General features: G+C 40.0%; 1 protein-coding gene across 1 annotated transcript; it reads left to right on the forward strand.

Annotated features, from left to right (window-relative positions):
- Window positions 1-86: 86 nt before the first annotated feature.
- LOC124263518 (acid-sensing ion channel 2-like) lies at window positions 87-25,905 on the forward strand. Its single transcript, XM_046698181.1, has 10 exons — window positions 87-843; window positions 1,489-2,167; window positions 2,993-3,096; window positions 8,378-8,541; window positions 9,305-9,521; window positions 20,415-20,493; window positions 21,449-21,506; window positions 22,525-22,583; window positions 23,085-23,163; window positions 23,597-25,905. Exons 1-10 carry the CDS (start codon window positions 363-365, stop codon window positions 23,774-23,776), a joined length of 2,100 nt encoding a protein of 699 aa, XP_046554137.1. The 5' UTR covers window positions 87-362; the 3' UTR covers window positions 23,777-25,905.
- Window positions 25,906-27,089: the final 1,184 nt, after the last annotated feature.

A 27,089-nucleotide genomic window follows, 5' to 3' on the forward strand; every position in this document is an offset into this window, starting at 1 on the left:
TTGATTGCTTTTAGCAAAGCGCGTTAATGAGTTTAACACACACTCGTGGTGACATATTCAGACTGAAGAGAGAGACGATGAACACTGATGTTGGCATCATAGTAACATCGTAGTAGGCCGCGTGAAACAGAAACATCCGCTGGAGTTTGACGTTCTGAGATTATTTTCCGCATATTATCTCAACTCTGTACGTGATGTGATTAAGTTTTATTTCAAGCTAAACGTTATTATCGAACGATTTGAGTTCTTAAGTTTCTTCACGATGTGACTGCAGTTCAGTCGCGCTGTTTGAGGACCACCCAGAGCTGACGAAACATCTATTAACAATTGCTCCACGCCGAAGACACTCCCAGCCTTCAACCATGATGGCGCTCCCCAAAACCAGATCGGAGAAGAACGGTATCCCAGAAGCCTTTGTTTACAGAGGGGAAGAAGAAATGAAATCTGGCAATGTCAAGGAACAGTTTAACAAGTTCTTTCAGGAGACCAGTTTCACTGCTCTGGTTCGAATCTACAATGCCACATCAATTGTAAAGCGCCTTGCGTGGTTGGTGGTGTTCCTGGCAATGCTGGCCTGGCTATCAGTTCAGTGTTACTGGCTTCTAGAGCGGTACTTTAACTATCCCGTGGAAGTTAAGATGGACTTGGTGGCGGCACAGGAACTAGATTTCCCAAGCATAACAGTGTGTAATTTGAACCCACTCAAGAAATCCAAACTACACGAGATGCCCTATAGGGACCTCGCATCCTTCATGCAGCTTGAATCACAAGACAAGCTGTACACCGCATTTAAAGACAACTACTATGACGACTGGTACGAAGACAAACATCGGAAGCCTGACGGTAAGTATGACTGAATATTAACTACAAATGTAGGTGTGCCTACTCACATCCTTGTGATCGCAAACTACCTTCAACAGGCCGTCTTGAATAGTGTGTTGAACACCTAACCAATGTGTTAGTAGTATTTAAATACTACATATATATACATGTACAGTTCAAAAGTGAATTGGTTAACATTTGTCATCGTATCCCAATTGCGAAGGTCGACGTTCATGATGTTGATCACTGGATTGTCTGGTCCAGATCCATTACTTACAGACCGCCACCATATAGCTGACATATTGCTGAGTGCGGCGTTAAACAGCGAACTAACCAACCAACCAACCACCATAAGGTGAAGACTATGGTCTTGCGACGAATACAGTACACAGTTCTGTAATTGTTTGTTTGGGTTTTAGAGGTTTGGGGAATTCTTGGGTTACAGTGTGTTGCATAAAATTGTATAATCTGCAATAACTTGTTATCTCTGTTTTTTCTGCAAGCACACTTGGTATACGATTTTACAAGAATGTGACCACAATGAATACATGGTCTAGCAATGGTAAATAATAATTATGATTGGTGGTCACTGTCGGTGACTGTCGGACCGAACACACACATATTAACCCTGTGATGTACATATGCACTTTGATCTCTCTTTCGTAGCGGTAATTGGTATGCCAATGACGACTTGGATGTCAAACCCGAACACATTTGGTTTAGTGTCGTCCACGTCCTGGGGAACAAATGGAAACGGCGTCCCGAACCCAACAACTGAATCACCCCCAGGTGTGGCAACAAGCGCTCCTTCTGCTACATCTGGACAAGTTACAGGGCCACTGGTGTCACAGCCGTCAACGAACTCCTCTGGCCAAGCCACAAACTCCACGTCAGACTCTATGGGCGTAGGTCTTGATACTACGACAAAGAGCGGAGATCCTGCTCCTTTTGGATCCTCCCAAACCGCATCCTCATCCTCTACAACACACGACAGCGGCGCCACGGACTCAACATCAGGCATGACAGGAGGTGTTCCACTCACCACGATGGGAGGAGTAGGAGGAGGAGTAGGAGGAGGAGGACCTACACCGAAGAAACGTAAAAAGAGACAAGCAGCTGATCTTACTGATTTCTTGAAGGAAAATAGCTTCAACAAATGGGACATGCTGGAACGGAGCAACGTGGCTAACGAGTTTTATGAAGATAAGGACAGGGAGTACATCGCCTCAATGGCCTATGCTACCTTCTCTAAGACACACAATGCGTCCACCCTGATTGAAGGGGGCCACCCGGCTAAGAACTTCATTATTGACTGCAAAATGGAAGGGTTCCCATGCTCTCCCAAGTATGTGTTTCATTTACAGATACTTGTGTCAAAAGTGTCAAAAATACATGTGTTTCTTTGTCAATGTACTACCAATAGTATACTATTCACACTTTGCTAAGGATCAAATCATGGTTTCGACAGAAAACTATGATGTGGAGGTCAAATTTGGTGTAAACATCTTAGCTTATTGTAAGCATTGATCCTAGGTTTCAGTATGTCATTTCATCTTGTAGATACCATACCTGCTATTGACAGGTGTTGTGTACTTGCCAATGACTCGTACCATGCTATGTAAAATGGTTGATTGGTGCCATGAAAACTGTTTTTATGGTTAATCATCTATCAAGTGCAGAAGGTTAGATTAAAGTGCCTGTTTGCCTAAAGAGGGGCTACCATATTATTATTTATCCATTTTTTAAATGGATACAATTTCAAATTATTAATGTACGTTTAAGTAAAGTTGTGAATTTTTGTGATCCTTAGCAAAGTGAGAGTAGTATATTATCAGATTTATCAGTTTCAAAATGACTGGCAATATCACAAGGTAAATCGAAACCGAATTCGATACTTGTATTAAGAAAAAGGTCCCCTGTATGATGATACGGTCGACTTGTTTTGCTTAGACACAAATATATTTATCTAGTTTAGATTTTTTCACGATATTTTTTCATATTCAACCATGGCTGAATAACTATTTAATTCACTTCAGTTGCATGTTCGATAGGTGCAGTTATAATTATAACAAACTTCGAAAATACCATCATAATAATAAATGTTATATACTGGATACATGACCTCATAAATGCTGTACATTGTATATAGATGTGCTGATATCATTTTCAGGAACTTCACCACCTTCGTCAGTCACAAATATGGCAACTGTTACACGTTCAATGCTGAGGGAAACGGAAAGAAGGTCGTGTCAAGATTTACTGGCCCCAGTCACGGTAAGTACATAACTTTGGACACCGTGCCTTGTACTCATTCCGTCCACCACAAATACGAGGGTCGGTCAAAAAGTACGTTGCCTAACTATATTCCCGATGTCCAATGTTTGAAAAGCTTCCATTTTAGTTTGTAGGAATCATTAGCAAAGTCGTATAAAAAAAATTCACATATGTGGGTAATGTGATTAACGAGATATTAGTCATCACAACACATTGGGGTATAATATTCCTAGAAAAAATGCAGAAAAGGAAAAACGATCCGTCATTTAGTACTTCTTGGATAATGATATGCCCTCAGATAATGTCAGATAAAATATGTTAGTATAGTATTGAATGACTTCCCGTCATAATCAACATTTAAAGATTTGGATTGCTTGATTTATGTTTAGACAGGGCTGTTTTTTTAAGGACACACCCGTTTTAGTCTTTCAAAAACATTGTGTCCAGATATTCAAGCTGGCCCTGTTTACAATATACTGAGAGTTGACACTTGTGTGACCATTCAGTATTTACTTTGAACCTTTAGCATCATGTGTGAAAAAGTGAAAACATTAGAATAAGTTATGTCCTTATGAATTCGCCGTCTGAACAGGGGTGGGTAGTGTCTCCAAAACAAGCTGTTTCAGTAAACATGACAGGGGAATCACTTTAACAAGCGATTGTACTTTCAAATTGCTTTGTTATCCACTTTAATATCTAAGTTTGATTCTAGCGGACGTCTACCTATCTCAAACACACAAAATGTTTCTTGCATATTTTGTTACCTGAAGTTTGTGGTGCATTTATTGCAGATTTTGCGCTTTTGGGGGGTACCAAGATAAAATTTCAAACAAAATGGGGATCGTAAGGCTGGAACGTAGCAAAACCAATTTGCTTGAGGTTGACAGATAATATGTAGAAAAATAAAACATAAAAACAGCTGCATTTGTATCATTTACTAGGTCAGGCCCACTACTTTTTGACTGTCCCTCGTAGACTCCTTTCCCGTGTTTGTAGTACGAGTGGATAAACGAGCAATGCTTAGTGAGTGAGTGAGTTTAGATTTACGCCAATTTTAGCAACATTCCAGCAATATCACGGCGGGGACACCAGAAATGGGCTTCACACATTGTACCCATGTGAGGAATCGAACCCGGGTCTTCGGCGTGACGATCGAACGCTTTTGGCCGAAATGTAGGCAACTCTTGCTCGCGCTGTCAGTCATATTGTCAACATATGATTCATACAACATACATACAATTTCATAATATCTTACATTTGATAATATACACCTGTCATTTAATTAGTATTATGCATTATTAGTTAGTTTTGGGATCCGCGAAGATCCGGGTTAGAATTGGCTATATAGCGACGGTCAGTAAATAATCGAGTCTGGACCGGACAATTCAGTGATCAACAACATGAGCATCAATCTACTGTATTTGGGATACAATGACATGTACGAGTCAGCGAGCCTGACCACCCGATCCCGTTAGACGCCTTTTACGACAAGCATAGGTTACTGAAGATCAATTCTATCCCGGATCATTTAGCAATCTCAGAAAGAATGAAGTTCAGTTGCATCAAAAGATTTGATTCTAAAACTGTTACAAAACGTCGGTGATCACACACCCAGTTACCTATCTGTCTTCAAAGGCTCGGCAGTTTGCCAAGAATCAAAGAAAAAGCAATCTGAAGTGTACTGAGAAACCCTAATGTCGAGTGACTGACTTTCCTTTGATAACATCTATGTACAATTGTGGGGTAAACATTAGAGCAAGACGTATGTTTCCCCATGGGCACCAAGTGTGCTACCCTTGTGCCGATCTGTGTCTTTATGCATAAAAATTGGACTTCTTAAACAATCTGAACGGATTGCCAACTTGAAACCACGGTAATTTGGCAACGACGTTTAAGTCGAGCTTCATGAATATCGATGAGTTGATATGGTTCATTAACCACCAAATAACCCTTGCACACACAATTAATATTTTTAGGGAATTGAAATAGGTTTGACAGAATACCACATAATACACAAATCTAGGTATATTGTTGATTGACACTTGGGTCACTAATTAGGCCAGATAATCCTTAAGTACTACAGCTATTCCTTTGTTGTCAGCGATAAATGGAAAAAGATACGCAAACAATATGGAACACGTAAATAATCCATTCAACTAGGCTAATGACCTGGTGTTATCTATAATAAATGTTAAGGATGTAGTACGGGTCTTGAAAAACTATGACAATGCTCCCAATAATGAAACCGATTCTGCTGAGTGTCTGTGAAAGATTGGATTTTCAATGTGTTCTTCAGTAGTGGAATGGTTGAAATCAGTAACTATCATCACAAGATCAATCTCGATAATTATTTACACTATAGAAGATAAAAGTTGATTTTAGCCTTATTTATTACAGATACGTATATTACTCTTTAATTGGACTTGTGGTCGTGGTAATAGTAGTGGCAGTCGTGGTTGTCATGGTTGTTGGTTGTTCCTTTGTGTAGTCGATGTTGTAGTAAAATGTTTGTCGGTTAAGTAGTCTTACTTGTTTGGTTGTTCTTCAACAACGCCACACTCAGCAATATTGTTACTATATGGCGGCGGTCTGCAAATAATCGAGTCTCGATCAGACAATCCTGTGACTGATGTCTGTCGCATCGATCTCTGCAGTTGGGATACAATGATATGAACCAACCAGGTTAGCGAGCCTGACCAACAACTTATCCCGTTAGTCGACAAGCATGGGTTGCTAAGGTAGTAGTAGTAGTAGTAGTAGTAGTAGTAGCAGCAGCAGCAGCAGCAGCAGCAGTAGTAGTAGTAGTAGTAGTAGTAGTAGTAATAATGAGTGAGTGAGATTAGTTTTACGCCGCACACAGCAATGTTCCAGCTATTTGGCGGCGGTCTGTAAATAATCGAGTCTGGGCCACACAATCCAGTGATCAACAGCATGAGCATTGATCTGTGCAATTGGGAACTGATGATATCTGTAACCAAGCCAGCGAGCCTGACCACATGATCCCGTTAGTCGCATGGGTTACTGGAGATCAATTCTAACCCGGACCTTTACGGGTCAGTAGTAGTAGTGGTAGTGGTAGTGGTAGTGGTAGTGGTGGTGGTGGTAGTTACTGCAGTAGCAGCAGCTGTGATTAAGTGCAGAGATTGTATGCCAAGAAAACAGAATGGAAAACGCTTTGCACCACAGCAGGGCTCAGTGTTAATGTCTCCTACAATCATTTTGTGATTCGTAGCTGTGTATTCTCTGAGCTTCAATTTGTATGTTAATGACCCAATTAAACAGAAACATGACTTCTTTATGTTTGAGGCAGAGTATGTTTGTATTCTCTCCTTTACATAAACCCATCACCTTCACATGTCAATGCTTCTGGTAGAAGACCATATAGACGCGACTACTAATGATATTTACCTTTCCATAATATAACCTTTGTTTAATATGTTCACCACTGAGTTGTTTCCTCAAAATATGCCACTTCATTCATCCCAGCCACATCAACATCTATGAGCATGATTCAGATTGCTTAACGATTCCTTCACGCTCCAGTGGATATAAATCACCTCAAAGTCACCCTTACCACAAGTTGTATTAACTGGCTGACTCTATTAGCAGCTGTCCCACGAGAGAGGGGTTATTCAGTAATTAAAAGAAAGAGTAATTCATGTGCAAACGTATTCACAAACACTCGTGTACAATACAATCGTTGTAATTTAACAAAGGGCGATAACTGTCGCCAAGCTCACATGGGCATTGAGGCGTAGATGCGTTTATATGTTACTATGGTTACCATACATTACAAGAATGTGGGTTGGTTGTAATGTCAGGTATTTAGTGTCGATAGCGGTGGTATCACGATCGTAAACATCAACTGAATACTCCGAATGATAATTGCGTTCACTTCATCTGTCTCAACAATTAACACAATGACCAAGCGTTTAGCACTGCTTGCAATGATTTCAGGCTCAACGTCTCTCTGTTACATTTGTGTATTAATCAAATAAAGTATGGTGCTTGTGCGTCATAACGACGTCAGCAGATTCCATACGTCCATACACAAATAAATACATTTATGCCTACACACACGCGCACACGCACGCACGCACACACACACACACACACGTATGCATATACATTTAAGAATTAACTTTCACTGTGTGAGTTCATTGGATCATAAACCATCATAGAATGACGGCCACACAATATATACAATGTCTAACCCTAACTATGAAAGGTCAGCACGTATTTACATTAAAGAATTAACGTTCACTTTGTGTGAGTTCACTGAATCAAGAGCCGTCCTAGAATGACGACAATGCTGTACAAACAACGTTTAGCCCTAACTTACCTCAACACCTACCTACATTTAGGACTCAACTTTCACTGTGTTAGTTAATTGAATCATAAACCATGATAGAATGACAGAATCACTGTATATACAGTGTTTAGTCCTAACTTTATTAATTTAGGTCTCAACTTTCACTGTGTTAGTTAATTAAATAATAAACCATCATAGAATCAGAAACACTGTCTATACAGTGTTTAGCCCTCACTTTATGAATTTAGGACTTAACTTTCACTTTGTGTGAGTTAATTGAATCATTAACCACCATAGAATAACAGCATCACTGTGTATACAGTGTTTAGCCCTAACTTTATGAATTTAGGACTTAATTTTCACTTTGTGTGAGTTCATTGAATCAGAAACATCATAGAATGACAGCAACACTGTATATACAGTGTTTAGCCCTAACTGTGTGAATTTAGGACTTAACTTTCACTTTGTGTGAGTTCATTGAATCATAAACCATCATAGAATGACAGCATCACAGTATATACAGCGTTTAGCCCTAACTACATGAATTAAGGTCTTAACTTTCACTTTGTGTGAGTTCATTGAATCATAAACCATCATAGAATGACAGCATTACTGTGTATACAGTGTTTGGCCCTAACTACATGAATTAAGGTCTTAACTTTCACTTTGTGTGAGTTCATTGAATCATAAACCATCATAGAATGACAGCATTACTGTGTATACAGTGTTTAGCCCTAACTACATGAATTTAGGACTTAACTTTCACTTTGTGTGAGTTCATTGAATCATAAACCACCATAGAATGACAGCATCACAGTATATACAGCGTTTAGCCCTAACTTTATGAATTTAGGACTTAACTTTCACTTTGTGTGAGTAAATTGAATCATAAACCACCATTGAATGACAGCAACACTGTATAACTGTATGAAATTTACCGGACGTGCCTATACGGTCCTGCACATCCAGGTCTCTCCCTGGAGCTGTACCTGGACCAGGACGAGTACATCGCCGCGCTCTCCCCATCAGCTGGAGCTAGGGTCCTCATCCACCCTCGCAATTCCATGCCGTTCCCCGAGGACGAGGGAATCTCCATAGCCCCGGGTGTGTCTACCTCAGTAGGATTACGCAAGGTAAGAACTGTGTTTCATACATATTCCTTGTATGTTTGTATGTTGTCCTGGCACTTTAGGAAGGCTCCCCAGTCGCAATCATCAGTGCAGAGTTGTGTTGATTAGCCGCGCTATGATCCACTGATCATGTATTCGAATTCCAGATTCACCTCGATAATGTTTAATAATCCACACTGATAATGTTTAATAATTCACATTGATAATGTTTAATAATTCACCCCGATAATGTTTAATAATTCGGACTGATGATGTTTAATAATTCACCCTGATGATGTTTAATAATTCACCCCGATAATGTTTAATAATTCACCCTGATGATGTATAATAGTTCACCTGATGATGTTAAATTTCAATCCCAGAATCTATTTAAAGTATACTCTGAATGTTACGAATTCAAACATTGCGTTAAAAACTGAAATATATACAGATGAACCTAATGATAAAAATCAATGCAATTGCCCAGGTTCGTAGCTAACAGCGATAACGACCTAATATCGTTATTAGGGTTAGAATTGATCTTCAGTAACCCATGCTCCTCGTAAGAGGCGACTAACGGGTGGTCAGGCTCGCTGACTTGGTTGACACATGTCAGCGTGACCCAATTGCGTAGATCGATACTCACGATGTTAATCACTATATTGTCTTGTCAACATTCGATTATTTAGAGACCGCCGCCATATAGCTGGAATATTGCTGAGTGCGACGTAAAACTAAACTCACTCACTCACTCACTCACTCATATATGTCCACATACCTTCCCCAGGTTGACATCACCCGCCTGACCCCACCACATGGAGTATGTGCAGAGATGGGCTTGGTTGAAGATTTCTACAACACGAACCTGCACACGAACTACTCGAAGCTGTCCTGTCTGAAGTCCTGCTACCAAAACCTGGTCATTAAGTACTGCCATTGCGCCATGCCAGGTTTATACGTCCCAGCTAACATCACTGTCTGTAACATGACAAATACCACTGTAGGTATGTAACACCGTGTTTGGAATCTCCTTACCCTGCTAACATCACTGTCTGTAACATAACAAATACCACTGTAGGTATGTAACACCGTGTTTGGAATCTCCTTACCCTGCTAACATCACTGTCTGTAACATGACAAATACCACTGTAGGTATGTAACACCGTGTTTGGAATCTCCTTACCCAGCTAACATCACTGTCTGTAACATGACAAATACCACTGTAGGTATGTAACACCGTGTTTGGAATCTCCTTACCCTGCTAACATCACTGTCTGTAACATGACAAATACCACTGTAGGTATGTAACACCGTGTTTGGAATCTCCTTACCCTGCTAACATCGCTGTCTGTAACATGACAAATACCACTGTAGGTATGTAACACCGTGTTTGGAATCTCCTTACCCTGCTAACATCACTGTCTGTAACATGACAAATACCACTGTAGGTATGTAACACCGTGTTTGGAATCTCCTTACCCTGCTAACATCACTGTCTGTAACATGACAAATACCACTGTAGGTATGTAACACCGTGTTTGGAATCTCCTTACCCAGCTAACATCACTATCTGTAACATGACAAATACCACTGTAGGTATGTAACACCGTGTTTGGAATCTCCTTACCCTGCTAACATCACTGTCTGTAACATAACAAATGCGACTGTAGGTATGTAACACCGTGTTTGGAATCTCCTTACCCTGCTAACATCACTGTCTGTAACATAACAAATACCACTGTAGGTATGTAACACCGTGTTTGGAATCTCCTTACCCAGCTAACATCACTGTCTGTAACATGACAAATACCACTGTAGGTATGTAACACCGTGTTTGGAATCTCCTTACCCCAGCTAACATCAATGTTTGTAACATGACACATACCACTGTAGGTATGTAACACCGTGTTTGGAATCTCCTTACCCAGCTAACATCACTGTCTGTCACATGACAAATACCACTGTAGGTATGTAACACCGTGTTTGGAATCTCCTTACCCTGCTAACATCACTGTCTGTAACATGACAAATACCACTGTAGGTATGTAACACCGTGTTTGGAATCTCCTTACCCTGCTAACATCACTGTCTGTAACATGACAAATACCACTGTAGGTATGTAACACCGTTTTTGGAATCTCCTTACCCTGCTAACATCGCTGTCTGTAACATGACAAATACCACTGTAGGTATGTAACACCGTGTTTGGAATCTCCTTACCCTGCTAACATCACTATCTGTAACATGACAAATACCACTGTAGGTATGTAACACCGTGTTTGGAATCTCCTTACCCAGCTAACATCACTGTCTGTAACATGACAAATACCACTGTAGGTATGTAACACCGTGTTTGGAATCTCCTTACCCTGCTAACATCACTGTCTGTAACATGACAAATACCACTGTAGGTATGTAACACCGTGTTTGGAATCTCCTTACCCTGCTAACATCACTGTCTGTAACATGACAAATACGACTGTAGGTATGTAACACCGTGTTTGGAATCTCCTTACCCTGCTAACATCACTGTCTGTAACATGACAAATACCACTGTAGGTATGTAACGCCGTGTTTGGAATCTCCTTACTCCAGCTAACATCACTGTTTGTAACATGACAAATACCACTGTAGGTATGTAACACCGTGTTTGGAATCTCCTTACCCTGCTAACATCACTGTCTGTAACATGACAAATACCACTGTAGGTATGTAACACCGTGTTTGGAATCTCCTTACCCTGCTAACATCACTGTCTGTAACATGACAAATACCACTGTAGGTATGTAACACCGTGTTTGGAATCTCCTTACCCAGCTAACATCACTGTTCTGTAACATGACACATACCACTGTAGGTATGTAACACCGTGTTTGGAATCTCCTTACCCTGCTAACATCACTGTCTGTAACATGACAAATACCACTGTAGGTATCTAACGCCGTGTTTGGAATCTCCTTACCCTGCTAACATCACTGTTTGTAACATGACAAATACCACTGTAGGTATGTAACACCGTGTTTGGAATCTCCTTACCCAGCTAACATCAATGTTTGTAACATGACAAATACCACTGTAGGTATGTAACACCGTGTTTGGAATCTCCTTACCCTGCTAACATCACTGTCTGTAACATGACAAATACCACTGTAGGTATGTAACACCGGGTTTGGAATCTCCTTACCCTGCTAACATCACTGTCCGTCACATGACAAATACCACTGTAGGTATGTAACACCGTGTTTGGAATCTCCTTACCCTGCTAACATCACTGTCTGTAACATGACAAATACCACTGTAGGTATGTAACACCGTGTTTGGAATCTCCTTACCCTGCTAACATCGCTGTCTGTAACATGACAAATACCACTGTAGGTATGTAACACCGTGTTTGGAATCTCCTTACCCTGCTAACATCACTGTCTGTAACATGACAAATACCACTGTAGGTATGTAACACCGTGTTTGGAATCTCCTTACCCTGCTAACATCAATGTTTGTAACATGACAAATACCACTGTAGGTATGTAACACCGTGTTTGGAATCTCCTTACCCTGCTAACATCACTATCTGTAACATGACCAAATACCACAGGTATGTAACACCGTGTTTGGAATCTCCGCACCCTGCTAACATCGCTGTCTGTAACATGACAAATACCACTGTAGGTATGTAACACCGTGTTTGGAATCTCCCACCCTGCTAACATCACTGTCTGTAACATGACAAATACCACTGTAGGTATGTAACACCGTGTTTGGAATCTCCTTACCCTGCTAACATCACTGTCTGTAACATGACAAATACCACTGTAGGTATGTAACACCGTGTTTGGAATCTCCTTACCCAGCTAACATCACTGTCTGTAACATGACAAATACCACTGTAGGTATGTAACACCGTGTTTGGAATCTCCTTACCCTGCTAACATCACTGTCTGTAACATAACAAATACGACTGTAGGTATGTAACACCGTGTTTGGAATCTCCTTACCCTGCTAACATCACTGTCTGTAACATGACAAATACCACTGTAGGTATGTAACATCGTGTTTGGAATCTCGTTACCCAGCTAACATCACTGTCTGTAACATGACAAATACCACTGTAGGTATGTAACACCGTGTTTGGAATCTCCTTACCCTGCTAACATCAATGTTTGTAACATGACACATACCACTGTAGGTATGTAACACCGTGTTTGGAATCTCCTTACCCAGCTAACATCAATGTTTGTCACATGACACATACCACTGTAGGTATGTAACACCGTGTTTGGAATCTCCTTACCCTGCTAACATCACTGTCTGTAACATGACAAATACCACTGTAGGTATGTAACACCGTGTTTGGAATCTCCTTACCCTGCTAACATCACTGTCTGTAACATGACAAATACCACTGTAGGTATGTAACACCACCGTTTGGAATCTCCTTACCCTGCTAACATCGCTGTCTGTAACATGACAAATACCACTGTAGGTATGTAACACCGTGTTTGGAATCTCCCTTACCCTGCTAACATCACTGTCTGTAACATGACAAATACCACTGTAGGTATGTAACACCGTGTTTGGAATCTCCTTACCCAGCTAACATCACTGTCTGTAACATGACAAATACCACTGTAGGTATGTAACACCGTGTTTGGAATCTCCTTACCCTGCTAACATCACTGTCTGTAACATGACAAATACCACTGTAGGTATGTAACACCGTGTTTGGAATCTCCTTACCCTGCTAACATCACTGTCTGTAACATGACAAATACGACTGTAGGTATGTAACACCGTGTTTGGAATCTCCTTACCCTGCTAACATCACTGTCTGTAACATGACAAATACCACTGTAGGTATGTAACGCCGTGTTTGGAATCTCCTTACCCAGCTAACATCAATGTTTGTAACATGACAAATACCACTGTAGGTATGTAACACCGTGTTTGGAATCTCCTTACCCAGCTAACATCACTGTCTGTAACATGACAAATACCACTGTAGGTATGTAACACCGTGTTTGGAATCTCCTTACCCTGCTAACATCACTGTCTGTAACATGACAAATACCACTGTAGGTATGTAACACCGTGTTTGGAATCTCCTTACCCACCAGCTAACATCAATGTTTGTAACATGACACATACCACTGTAGGTATGTAACACCGTGTTTGGAATCTCCTTACCCTGCTAACATCACTATCTGTAACATGACAAATACCACTGTAGGTATCTAACGCCGTGTTTGGAATCTCCTTACCCTGCTAACATCAATGTTTGTAACATGACAAATACCACTGTAGGTATGTAACACCGTGTTTGGAATCTCCTTACCCAGATAACATCAATGTTTGTAACATGACAAATACCACTGTAGGTATGTAACACCGTGTTTGGAATCTCCTTACCCTGCTAACATCGCTGTATTGCAACATGACAAATACCACTGTAGGTATGTAACACCGGGTTTGGAATCTCCTTACCCTGCTAACATCACTGTCCGTCACATGACAAATACCACTGTAGGGTATGTAACACCGTGTTTGGAATCTCCTTACCCTGCTAACATCACTGTCTGTAACATGACCAAATACCACTGTAGGTATGTAACACCGTGTTTGAATCTCCTTACCCTGCTAACATCGCTGTCTGTAACATGACAAATACCACTGTAAGGTATGTAACACCGTGTTTGGAATCTCCTTACCCTGCTAACATCACTGTCTGTAACATGACAAATACCACTGTAGGTATGTAACACCGTTTTGGAATCTCCTTACCCTGCTAACATCACTGTCTGTAACATGACAAATACCACTGTAGGTATGTAACACCGTGTTTGGAATCTCCTTACCCTGCTAACATCACTGTCTGTAACATGACAAATACCACTGTAGGTATGTAACACCGTGTTTGGAATCTCCTTACCCTGCTAACATCACTGTCTGTAACATGACAAATACCACTGTAGGTATGTAACACCGTGTTTGGAATCTCCTTACCCAGCTAACATCACTATCTGTAACATGACAAATACCACTGTAGGTATGTAACACCGTGTTTGGAATCTCCTTACCCTGCTAACATCACTGTCTGTAACATAACAAATGCGACTGTAGGTATGTAACACCGTGTTTGGAATCTCCTTACCCTGCTAACATCACTGTCTGTAACATAACAAATACGACTGTAGGTATGTAACATCGTGTTTGGAATCTCGTTACCCAGCTAACATCACTGTCTGTAACATGACAAATACCACTGTAGGTATGTAACACCGTGTTTGGAATCTCCTTACCCTGCTAACATCAATGTTTGTAACATGACACATACCACTGTAGGTATGTAACACCGTGTTTGGAATCTCCTTACCCAGCTAACATCAATGTTTGTCACATGACACATACCACTGTAGGTATGTAACACCGTGTTTGGAATCTCCTTACCCTGCTAACATCACTGTCTGTAACATGACAAATACCACTGTAGGTATGTAACACCGTGTTTGGAATCTCCTTACCCTGCTAACATCACTGTCTGTAACATGACAAATACCACTGTAGGTATGTAACACCGTTTTTGGAATCTCCTTACCCTGCTAACATCGCTGTCTGTAACATGACAAATACCACTGTAGGTATGTAACACCGTGTTTGGAATCTCCTTACCCTGCTAACATCACTATCTGTAACATGACAAATACCACTGTAGGTATGTAACACCGTGTTTGGAATCTCCTTACCCAGCTAACATCACTGTCTGTAACATGACAAATACCACTGTAGGTATGTAACACCGTGTTTGGAATCTCCTTACCCTGCTAACATCACTGTCTGTAACATGACAAATACCACTGTAGGTATGTAACACCGTGTTTGGAATCTCCTTACCCTGCTAACATCACTGTCTGTAACATAACAAATACGACTGTAGGTATGTAACACCGTGTTTGGAATCTCCTTACCCTGCTAACATCACTGTCTGTAACATGACAAATACCACTGTAGGTATGTAACGCCGTGTTTGGAATCTCCTTACCCAGCTAACATCAATGTTTGTAACATGACAAATACCACTGTAGGTATGTAACACCGTGTTTGGAATCTCCTTACCCAGCTAACATCACTGTCTGTAACATGACAAATACCACTGTAGGTATGTAACACCGTGTTTGGAATCTCCTTACCCTGCTAACATCACTGTCTGTAACATGACAAATACCACTGTAGGTATGTAACACCGTGTTTGGAATCTCCTTACCCACCCAGCTAACATCAATGTTTGTCACATGACACATACCACTGTAGGTATGTAACACCGTGTTTGGAATCTCCTTACCCTGCTAACATCACTGTCTGTAACATGACAAATACCACTGTAGGTATCTAACACCGTGTTTGGAATCTCCTTACCCTGCTAACATCAATGTTTGTAACATGACAAATACCACTGTAGGTATGTAACACCGTGTTTGGAATCTCCTTACCCAGATAACATCAATGTTTGTAACATGACAAATACCACTGTAGGTATGTAACACCGTGTTTGGAATCTCCTTACCCTGCTAACATCGCTGTCTGTAACATGACAAATACCACTGTAGGTATGTAACACCGTGTTTGGAATCTCCTTACCCTGCTAACATCACTGTCTGTAACATGACAAATACCACTGTAGGTATGTAACACCGTGTTTGGAATCTCCTTACCCTGCTAACATCACTGTCTGTAACATGACAAATACCACTGTAGGTATGTAACACCGTGTTTGGAATCTCCTTACCCTGCTAACATCACTGTCTGTAACATGACAAATACCACTGTAGGTATGTAACACCGTGTTTGGAATCTCCTTACCCTGCTAACATCACTGTCTGTAACATGACAAATACCACTGTAGGTATGTAACACCGTGTTTGGAATCTCCTTACCCTGCTAACATCACTGTCTGTAACATGACAAATACCACTGTAGGTATGTAACACCGTGTTTGGAATCTCCTTACCCTGCTAACATCACTGTCTGTAACATGACAAATACCACTGTAGGTATGTAACACCGTGTTTGGAATCTCCTTACCCAGCTAACATCACTGTCTGTAACATGACAAATACCACTGTAGGTATGTAACACCGTGTTTGGAATCTCCTTACCCTGCTAACATCACTGTCTGTAACATGACAAATACCACTGTAGGTATGTAACACCGTGTTTGGAATCTCCTTACCCTGCTAACATCACTGTCTGTAACATAACAAATACGACTGTAGGTATGTAACACCGTGTTTGGAATCTCCTTACCCTGCTAACATCACTGTCTGTAACATGACAAATACCACTGTAGGTATGTAACACCGTGTTTGGAATCTCCTTACCCTGCTAACATCACTGTCTGTAACATGACAAATACCACTGTAGGTATGTAACACCGTGTTTGGAATCTCCTTACCCTGCTAACATCACTGTCTGTAACATGACAAATACCACTGTAGGTATGTAACACCGTGTTTGGAATCTCCTTACCCTGCTAACATCACTGTCTGTAACATGACAAATACCACTGTAGGTATGTAACACCGTGTTTGGAATCTCCTTACCCAGCTAACATCACTGTCTGTAACATGACAAATACCACTGTAGGTATGTAACACCGTGTTTGGAATCTCCTTACCCAGCTAACATCACTGTCTGTAACATGACAAATACCACTGTAGGTATGTAACACCGTGTTTGGAATCTCCTTACCCTGCTAACATCACTGTCTGTAACATGACAAATACCACTGTAGGTATGTAACACCGTGTTTGGAATCTCCTTACCCAGCTAACATCACTGTCTGTAACATGACAAATACCACTGTAGGTATGTAACACCGTGTTTGGAATCTCCTTACCCTGCTAACATCACTGTCTGTAACATGACAAATACCACTGTAGGTATGTAACACCGTGTTTGGAATCTCCTTACCCTGCTAACATCACTGTCTGTAACATGACAAATACCACTGTAGGTATGTAACACCGTGTTTGGAATCTCCTTACCCTGCTAACATCACTGTCTGTAACATGACAAATACCACTGTAGGTATGTAACACCGTGTTTGGAATCTCCTTACCCTGCTAACATCACTGTCTGTAACATGACAAATACCACTGTAGGTATGTAACACCGTGTTTGGAATCTCCTTACCCTGCTAACATCACTGTCTGTAACATGACAAATACCACTGTAGGTATGTAACACCGTGTTTGGAATCTCCTTACCCTGCTAACATCACTGTCTGTAACATGACAAATACCACTGTAGGTATGTAACACCGTGTTTGGAATCTCCTTACCCTGCTAACATCACTGTCTGTAACATGACAAATACCACTGTAGGTATGTAACACCGTGTTTGGAATCTCCTTACCCTGCTAACATCACTGTCTGTAACATGACAAATACCGACTGTAGGTATGTAACACCGTGTTTGGAATCTCCTTACCCTGCTAACATCACTGTCTGTAACATGACAAATACCACTGTAGGTATGTAACACCGTGTTTGGAATCTCCTTACCCTGCTAACATCACTGTCTGTAACATGACAAATACCACTGTAGGTATGTAACACCGTGTTTGGAATCTCCTTACCCAGCTAACATCACTGTCTGTAACATGACAAATACCACTGTAGGTATGTAACACCGTGTTTGGAATCTCCTTACCCTGCTAACATCACTGTCTGTAACATGACAAATACCACTGTAGGTATGTAACACCGTGTTTGGAATCTCCTTACCCACCCAGCTAACATCAATGTTTGTCACATGACAAATACCACTGTAGGTATGTAACACCGTGTTTGGAATCTCCTTACCCTGCTAACATCACTGTCTGTAACATGACAAATACCACTGTAGGTATGTAACACCGTGTTTGGAATCTCCTTACCCAGCTAACATCAATGTTTGTAACATGACAAATACCACTGTAGGTATGTAACACCGTGTTTGGAATCTCCTTACCCAGCTAACATCAATGTTTGTAACATGACAAATACCACTGTAGGTATGTAACACCGTGTTTGGAATCTCCTTACCCTGCTAACATCACTGTCTGTAACATGACAAATACCACTGTAGGTATGTAACACCGTGTTTGGAATCTCCTTACCCTGCTAACATCACTGTCTGTAACATGACAAATACCACTGTAGGTATGTAACACCGTGTTTGGAATCTCCTTACCCTGCTAACATCACTGTCTGTAACATGACAAATACCACTGTAGGTATGTAACACCGTGTTTGGAATCTCCTTACCCTGCTAACATCACTGTCTGTAACATGACAAATACCACTGTAGGTATGTAACACCGTGTTTGGAATCTCCTTACCCTGCTAACATCACTGTCTGTAACATGACAAATACCACTGTAGGTATGTAACACCGTGTTTGGAATCTCCTTACCCTGCTAACATCGCTGTCTGTAACATGACAAATACCACTGTAGGTATGTAACACCGTGTTTGGAATCTCCTTACCCTGCTAACATCACTGTCTGTAACATGACAAATACCACTGTAAGTATGTAACACCGTGTTTGGAATCTCCTTACCCTGCTAACATCACTGTCTGTAACGTGTCAGTACAGCTGTATGTGAGGAGTACAATATCCCCCACCACCTTACCCAGCAACACCACTCTCTGTTACATATAAATACAAATGTATATCACACAATGCAAGACAATATCAATGCGAGATGTCAATACCACTGTTAGTATATAACACAATGTTTCCAGTCACCTTACCTATCGACACAAATATCAATGCAAGATGTCAATACCACTGTAAGTGTGTAACACAATGTTTCCAGTCACCTTACCAATCGACACAAATATCAATGCGAGATGTCAATACCACGGTATGTATGTAACACAATGTTTCCAGTCACCCTACCAATCGACACAAATATCAATGCGAGATGTCAATACCACGGTATGTATGTAAGACAATGTTTCCAGTCACCTTACCTATCGACACAAATATCAATGCGAGATGTCAATACCACTGTAAGTGTGTAACACAATGTTTCCAGTCACCTTACCAATCGACACAATTATCAATGCGAGATGTCAATACCACTGTAAGTGTGTAACACAATGTTTCCAGTGACCTTACCAAGCGACACAAATATCAATGTGAGATGTCAATACCACTGTAAGTATATAACACAATGTTTCTAGTCACCTTACCAATCGACACAAATATCAATGCGAGATGTCAATACCACTGTAAGTGTGTAACACAATGTTTCCAGTCACTTAACGCGTGAGCCAGGCAAGGTTTTATGGACAAGAAAAGTGAGGAACGTTGCTGTTTAGGGGAGGCTATAAAGTCACATGTCACAACAGAACGTGCTATCCTCCGTCACGACTATCCTCGAGGGCACATCAAACACGTTGCAATGGTTGTTGCCCGGAATTTGGTCACGAGATTCCGCCCTGCTCACGTTATTCCCAGATATTTATATTACTAAGGATGAAGAATTGATTCCTGCTGTAAAGGAATGGTTAATAGGACCAACAGTTATAGGTCATAGATCAACAAGATACAGAACTAGTGTTTTCAACAGCAATGTTAAACAATAATTAAATCTCACTTCAGTACTTATGATATATGTATTCTAGGCTAAACACGTTTTGCTTCCCCTTCATCGCTTTCAAGCTATTTAACAGAATCATAGTTAAATGACAGTTAAATGTTGAAAACAGTCACTGGTATATGAGCGCTACTGTGAGCATATTGGCATATCCACAATCATTAACCCATAAATGACATGACAGCTGAGCCGGAAATGTATTGAGGGGCACTTTTAGACAAATCTCTCCCATGACCTTCTCTGTGGCATTTTCAGAAACCTGCAGCACTGAATTACCGGACACGCAAAAAGCCGAGTTCCAACAGTGTGACAAGAGCTGTCCTCAGCCATGCAGGTGCGTGTTATAGGATGGGACGGTTTCCGTGTTAGAGGATGGAACTATTTTCTTTGTCTAGACTTGTGTTTGAATACTTCAAATGTAGTGTAGTATTGAGTTCCAACAGTGTGACAAGAGCTGTCCTCAGCCATGCAGGTGCGTGTTATAGGATTGGACAGTTTCCGTGTTAGAGAACGGAACTATTTTCTTTGTCTAGACTTGTGTTTGAATACTTCAAATGTAGTGTAGTATTGAGTTCCAACAGTGTGACAAGAGCTGTCCTCAGCCATGCAGGTGCGTGTTATAGGATGGGACGGTTTCCGTGTTAGAGGATGGAACTATTTTCTTTGTTTAGACATGTGTTTGAATACTTCAAATGTAGTATGTTGTAGTGCATGTATGATTTGATTTTCAAGCATAAGCTATTGATAAATGTTCTCATGCTTCCTTTGGTTGTTGGGTACACACTTCAATAATCGTTTTCGTGCACAAACATAAGTATTTTGCTATTATTGAAATATGTTTGAGCATTTTCATAGAAACGTGATATGAAAAATTGATAATGATCATTTCTCGGTCAATATCATTGTTGCATCACCCACATTGTGAATTATATGTGTATATATCGAGCTAACAATAAACAAATCATGACAGAAACAGATAACGTATATATATACAAAATATGATATTTGTTTCGAAATACTGTAGAATATAGACCAGGAAGCTCTTTGTTTTCAACATTCAACAAACGAGCGAGTTTTGTCGAGCATAATACATGAGTAATTATATAACTTAACATTATTTCTGACACCATATATTTTCACAAAACTAAATTTAATCCTAAAGAAGCATCACCCAGACATTTGTTAAATGCTCCGTTCGATGACTTGTGATGAAGTAAATGAGCATGAAATTCCTGTAGTGTTTAGAACTTTTAGACGGCATCTGCCAAATATCCCATGTATACTTACAGAGAGGTTCGTTTCGAGAAGACGCTGTCTGCTGCACAATGGCCTTCTAAGCAATATAAGGTCAGTATGTTTTACATTTCATGTAACAAATTACAAGAAAATTTACTGAAGAAGAGTGACCCTTTTGGTGAATTTGGCAATGTTCAGAAAAAGATACAGACTGGCATAAATCACAGTAAAGAGTGTGTCAGTATCACACGTTAGTAAACTGGGAACGATGGCGCGTCAAGAGTCAGATGCTTACTTTAATAAACTGAGATATATCTTACGACTGTGAATGAGTCAACGCGTTGGCTCATCACGCCGAAGACCCGGGTTCAATTCCCCACATGAGCTCTATGTGTGAAGCCCATTCCTGGTGTCCCCCGCCGTGATATTGCTGGAATATTGCTAAAAGCGACGTAAATCTATACTCACTCACTCACTCACTCACTGTGAATGAGTCAGTGGCACCCCTTGGAAATTGCGAACGATCTGACTGTTATGACTTGGCGGCTCTCCACCATAACGGAGAACGATCTTTAGGTATCTTTAGTCAGTTGCATACTTTAGTAAGTGCGTCGGTTGAACATTTTTGTAAACTGGGAAGAATGCCTGTTTACGAGTACTCCTTCAAATGGATACAATCTTTAGACCAAAATAGAAACATTCAAAAAGTAAACTACCCATGAAGATCCGGGAAGGAATTGGTCTTCAGCAACCCATGCTTGTCGGCGACTAACGGGATCGGGTGGTCAGGCTTGCTGAGTTGGTTGACACATGTCATGGTACCAATTGCGTATATCGATGCTTATGCTGTTGGTCACTGGATTGTCTGTTCCAGATTCGATTATTTACAGACTGCCGCTATATAGGTGGAATATTGCTGAGTGCGGCGTTAAACAACAAATACACCAAACAAAGCTCATTAAGCGCTTTGAGCATATCCCTGTGACGTGGAAAGGCGCTATATAAATGGGCTATTATTATTTATTATTATTACAAATCCAAAGTAAACTGGGTAGGCTATTTAATCCTCGGAACACATTGGTAGATTGGATACCTGTTGTTATTATGGGTTTTTTAATTATGTTTTTAGCATCATCTTCAGAGTAAAGTCCAGCAGAGTAACTACAAATTCTACGGATCGCAGGTCGAGTAAGTCAACCTTTCATATGTCACATTACAGCATGCGTGTCTTACAAATTAAGGAACTTACCATATTCTTAGAGGGATCTGGGACTTTTGTTTGAAAGACAACAAGGTCATCGTTCTAACACATTTAGGGGCAACAATTTTGCAGAGCATCGAATTATTATGCCAAATTCGGGGGTAGACCCTGATGATTCTCTTACAACAAAATTCAGAAAGAAATCTTTTTCAAAATAAGACATCTAGATCCAGCAATGCTTACAATGTACGAGCTGTTTGATAGACAATCAGATCATAGTCGAACAAATGTATGGGCCCCACAACAATTTTGCAGAGCATAAAACTATTTAGCACAAATTCGGTGGTAAATCCTGATGATTGTTTTACAACAAAATTCAGGAAGAAATATTTTTTCTAAATCCAGCAATGCTTGCAATGTACAAGGAGCTAGTCATGAAAACTTGGTAATAGTAATGAAGAATTCATCCACATTACATTTCCTTTCAGGGAGGAAGATTTTGCAAGGGTAGAAGTCTATTTTGAGGACCTTTTGTTCAAAGAAATTGAACAACAGAAAGCATACGAGGTAAAAACATATATGCATATCAACAGACAGTTTTTCTTTTCTTGTAATCAAATTTAATTGTATTGTGGCCTATTGTGACACGAAATATGTAAGATGTTTGGAAATATCGGTAAATGCCCCCGAAAACTGAACGTGGCTTATTTTGACGCAAGATGTGAATAATAGTTCTAGCTTTAAGCCCCAGAGCTTAATTAATATATTTTTGTGGAAACATAAACACTGTAATATGTTATACATCTCTCTTGTACTCGGCGGTGGGGTTGCCTAGTGGTTAAAGCGTTCGCTCGTCACGCCAAAGGCCCGGGTTCGATTCCAGACATGGGCACAATGTGTGAAGCCCATTTCTGGTGTCCCCCGTGATATTGCTGGAATATTGCTAAAAGCGGCGTAAAATGAATCTCACTCACTCACTTATTCTCCCTCTTGTACTCAGTCTCAGAACCTGATCAGTGATATCGGCGGTCAACTCGGACTATGGCTTGGCCTTTCTGCCATCACTCTCGGAGAGCTGTTCAGTTTCCTCTTCTCCATCGGTCAGGCTGCGACTCGGAGAGTCGTCGGAAACAGCAAGAAGGGCAGCAAAACCCCCATTGAACCTGTCAGTTACATGTAGTGATGGAAAACACCGGAACAGACCGAGTAGTTCCGAAATGAAACGAAAGTTACCGAATTCGTCTCCAAAGCCTGTGAACATTCAATTGAACTTCTTTTATTAACATCAGGACTTTCATCTTTCATTAGTTAATGTTGTAAAGGGTGATAGGTAATTGTGTAGATATAGACATGTTGAAAGTTATAAAGGTGTCATTTTAATCTCTTCTAGTTAACCTTCCGCGGGAACAAATTCATTGTGTTCAAGATTAAAACACACACTTGTCACCGCAAAACCGACATTGATATTGGTAATACCTTTCGTTTCATCTCACATTGGTGTTGCTTAGCAACTCATTAAACAGAATGTACATATTTAAAGAAGAAGTTAATGTTAAGTGTTTTCAAATTTATTGATAGTGTGAGTGTTTGAAATTATATCTTGAACTGATAGCCTAACAGTTGCCTTAATTCTTTTCAACGCGCACTTAAACTGCTGACATACATGACGTCATCGTTGATGACGACATCAAACTTCCACGACAGCTGTGAAATTTTTATCAAGCGCCATAATTAATGGTATTCTTTTCATCCTGCTGATTACCTTGTTTTGTCACATTTGGGACATTAATATGTTTATCAAAAATAAATATAGCATTCTTCCCCTGATATAAAAAACAAGATTTCCATACTTCGAATTCCATTGCAATAAGCTGACAGTATATCAACCAATATGATCGCACATTTGTTTTCCTACAGGGTGTTATTTTTTGTGTTATCGTCATTAGATATGCCGTGTACAAAAGAAACAATCCTCTTCGTTAACATATGTGTGTATTAAGAGGAGCGTAGCCTGTGATACCACTGTACATATATAGAGCTCCAAATAAGCCTTTAAATCAGGAGTATTTACAAAGAAAGTTTACGTCAAGTTAATTTCTCGTTTTACCTTATTCAAATTATCCAGCTAAAAGTTATTTTTCATAATTCTTTAAAAAGTGCCAAATGTATATTTAATATGAGAAAACAGCTTAGTCTTTGAAAAGTGACAATCATTGGCTTAAATGAACTAAACAGCATCACCAAACTGTTCATCATCTACTTTCATCATTGCTGATTCACAACCATGTAAACAACCACGATATTTCATTAATCAACGACCGAAGCTATTTATCATATTTGAGAACGAATGCACTTTTGTCTTCTGGCTTATCTGGAGCAGAGGAAACATGTGTTTCAATTTATACTCTTGTGACTTATATATATTTAATCTTTTCTCCTTTTTCAGTATGTGAGACAACTATTTTCGCGTATGATGACGGAGTGGATAAGTCCTCATGTTATTACCCTCGTACCTCTCAAATCATGGCAAACAATAAAGCATCCTTCCTTATTTGATCAGTATATGTTGGTTTAGACTGAGGAGCAAAGGAAAATACGCCGTATGTTTCTGCATCAGTGAAAATTGAAAGAGCTGTTGTTAAATACGATAATGTGCATCTAACGATCACTAAAGTTACGAAAGATTGTAAAAAGTAACTGTGGATGGGTACTGTTGTGTAAAAACTACATCGGTTCAGGAAAGACCGGTGTAAGAAATGAGTTTGCAATCAGATGACCCCTGCTATATTTGAACTGTAATCTTTTGCCGAAGAATGCAAATGTTTTATTTTCAAAGAAATGTCTGATGTACCCATCAACAGTTGTTCATTACGTTATACCATTTATTTTTAGGTTTTAAATGAAAAGGTATTACAAAGGGCAATTACGACTCATGTTTAGATATACTACGATAACTTTGTAACTGACAATTTTTCGATAATGATAAAGTGAACGAGAGGTTCAGTTTCAATTGCTCCTCAGTGTATGATTGATTATATTTCCTGCTGCCGACTCGACAGCCTCTAGAGCTTGCGACAGGCTGTAAGGTAGCCATATGTTAACGTGTTCGTCCACGAGCCGAATACCACGTTTCAATTCCAGTCATGGATATGTTGGAACCTATTCCTGGAATCCATCGGCGTGACAAACTGAGAGGTGCCAAAAGCGGCCTAAAACCATTCTCACTCACTAAAGCAGTTTAGGAGGGACATATGTATTTAGCAGGTAGTGTATTAGTCGGGTTGGATAAATAAAAACTTCATTTCGTCACAATAGTTTATGTAATAATTCTTCCCATCGACGATATTTCCGATTATTGATCTTTTTAGCCAGTCCTACAGATTACTTAGTTCCGGAATCCGTTCATGGCATGAACATGTACGTCAATAACCTGTGAGTGAGTGAATGTATGAATGTGTGATAATTACTTAAAGCCGTATCATCTGTTCATAACGGGGTCATTGTATATGCTTTCCGCTGGCTAAATTCCCAGTTAATTGAGTGTCCACCTACTGTGCACCATAGTGTAGTTTCACAATGTTTAGTTAGTGTTTAAATCTGTTAACCATTCAGTTTTATGCATTTTAGGATAACCTCAATATTTAATATTTATTCATCTGAAATGCACCTAGTTTATTGTTTGACAGATGAATGTATTAGCTGTTGGAGGCAAAATCAATTATTTACTTGTCCTGAATTGTCTCCCTTTTGAAAACATAAAATCGTTTCAGTATTGTATTAGGACCAGGGACATTACGTTACAGAGGAACGACTCTGTGGGTGGGTAGGCCAAGATGGAGTGGGCAGGCCATCACGAACAAGTCATTGTAATTGGCCTGATATTCGATCTACATAAACAAACGTTGTAAATGGCAGAGCGGAGTTCTGCAAACGTATATACAATGAAACTAGAAAAGGCTAGGATCGATCATTTCCGTATTAATGGAAGTCATCAAGCGATAATAATAGGCTGGAGGACCGAAATACGTGACCTGAATAGCTCACAGTCAATTCCATTCCTATTAACCAGTTTTACCACTACCAGGTATTTCATATTTGTTTAGAAAACAAAGTTTGACGATCATAGAAACAAAGAAAATCGATGCCTCCTTATGTCATTTCATTGATTGACTTTAACGAATAGTCAACACAAGTTTCATTATGTGTATGTGTGTACATAATGACAAATTGCACAAATATTCAAATGAAAGTTCAAATGGCATGCATGTATGAAGTCTGAAAACGTTTTACTGTAATTGTTATAAAATCAGTTTGATATCCAGTTTGAATAAATTCTGGTTACATCATTTAGTAGTAAACTGAGATTTAAAAACAGGATAACCGCACTGTTAAAGTATTCCCAGCTAACAATTTCACGTTGTCACAACGTTGTCACAGCGTTATGCCTTCGTTGTAACAACGCTATTCTGTGGACTCCATTTTCGTTGTCACAA

This window comes from Haliotis rubra, unplaced genomic scaffold (assembly GCF_003918875.1).
Source record: "Haliotis rubra isolate DU_JTF1 unplaced genomic scaffold, ASM391887v1 Scf120, whole genome shotgun sequence".
In the NCBI taxonomy this organism is placed as follows: Eukaryota; Metazoa; Mollusca; class Gastropoda; order Lepetellida; family Haliotidae; genus Haliotis; species Haliotis rubra.

Bases quoted from the DNA above. Each gene is read 5' to 3' on its own strand.
- LOC124263518 (XM_046698181.1), top strand. From the start codon at position 363: ATGATGGCGCTCCCCAAAACCAGATCGGAGAAGAACGGTATCCCAGAA. The intron at 3,097-8,377 runs GTAAGTACATAA...CTGCACATCCAG, and splicing joins ATTTACTGGCCCCAGTCACG to GTCTCTCCCTGGAGCTGTAC. The intron at 22,584-23,084 runs GTAAGTCAACCT...ATTTCCTTTCAG, and splicing joins TTCTACGGATCGCAGGTCGA to GGAGGAAGATTTTGCAAGGG.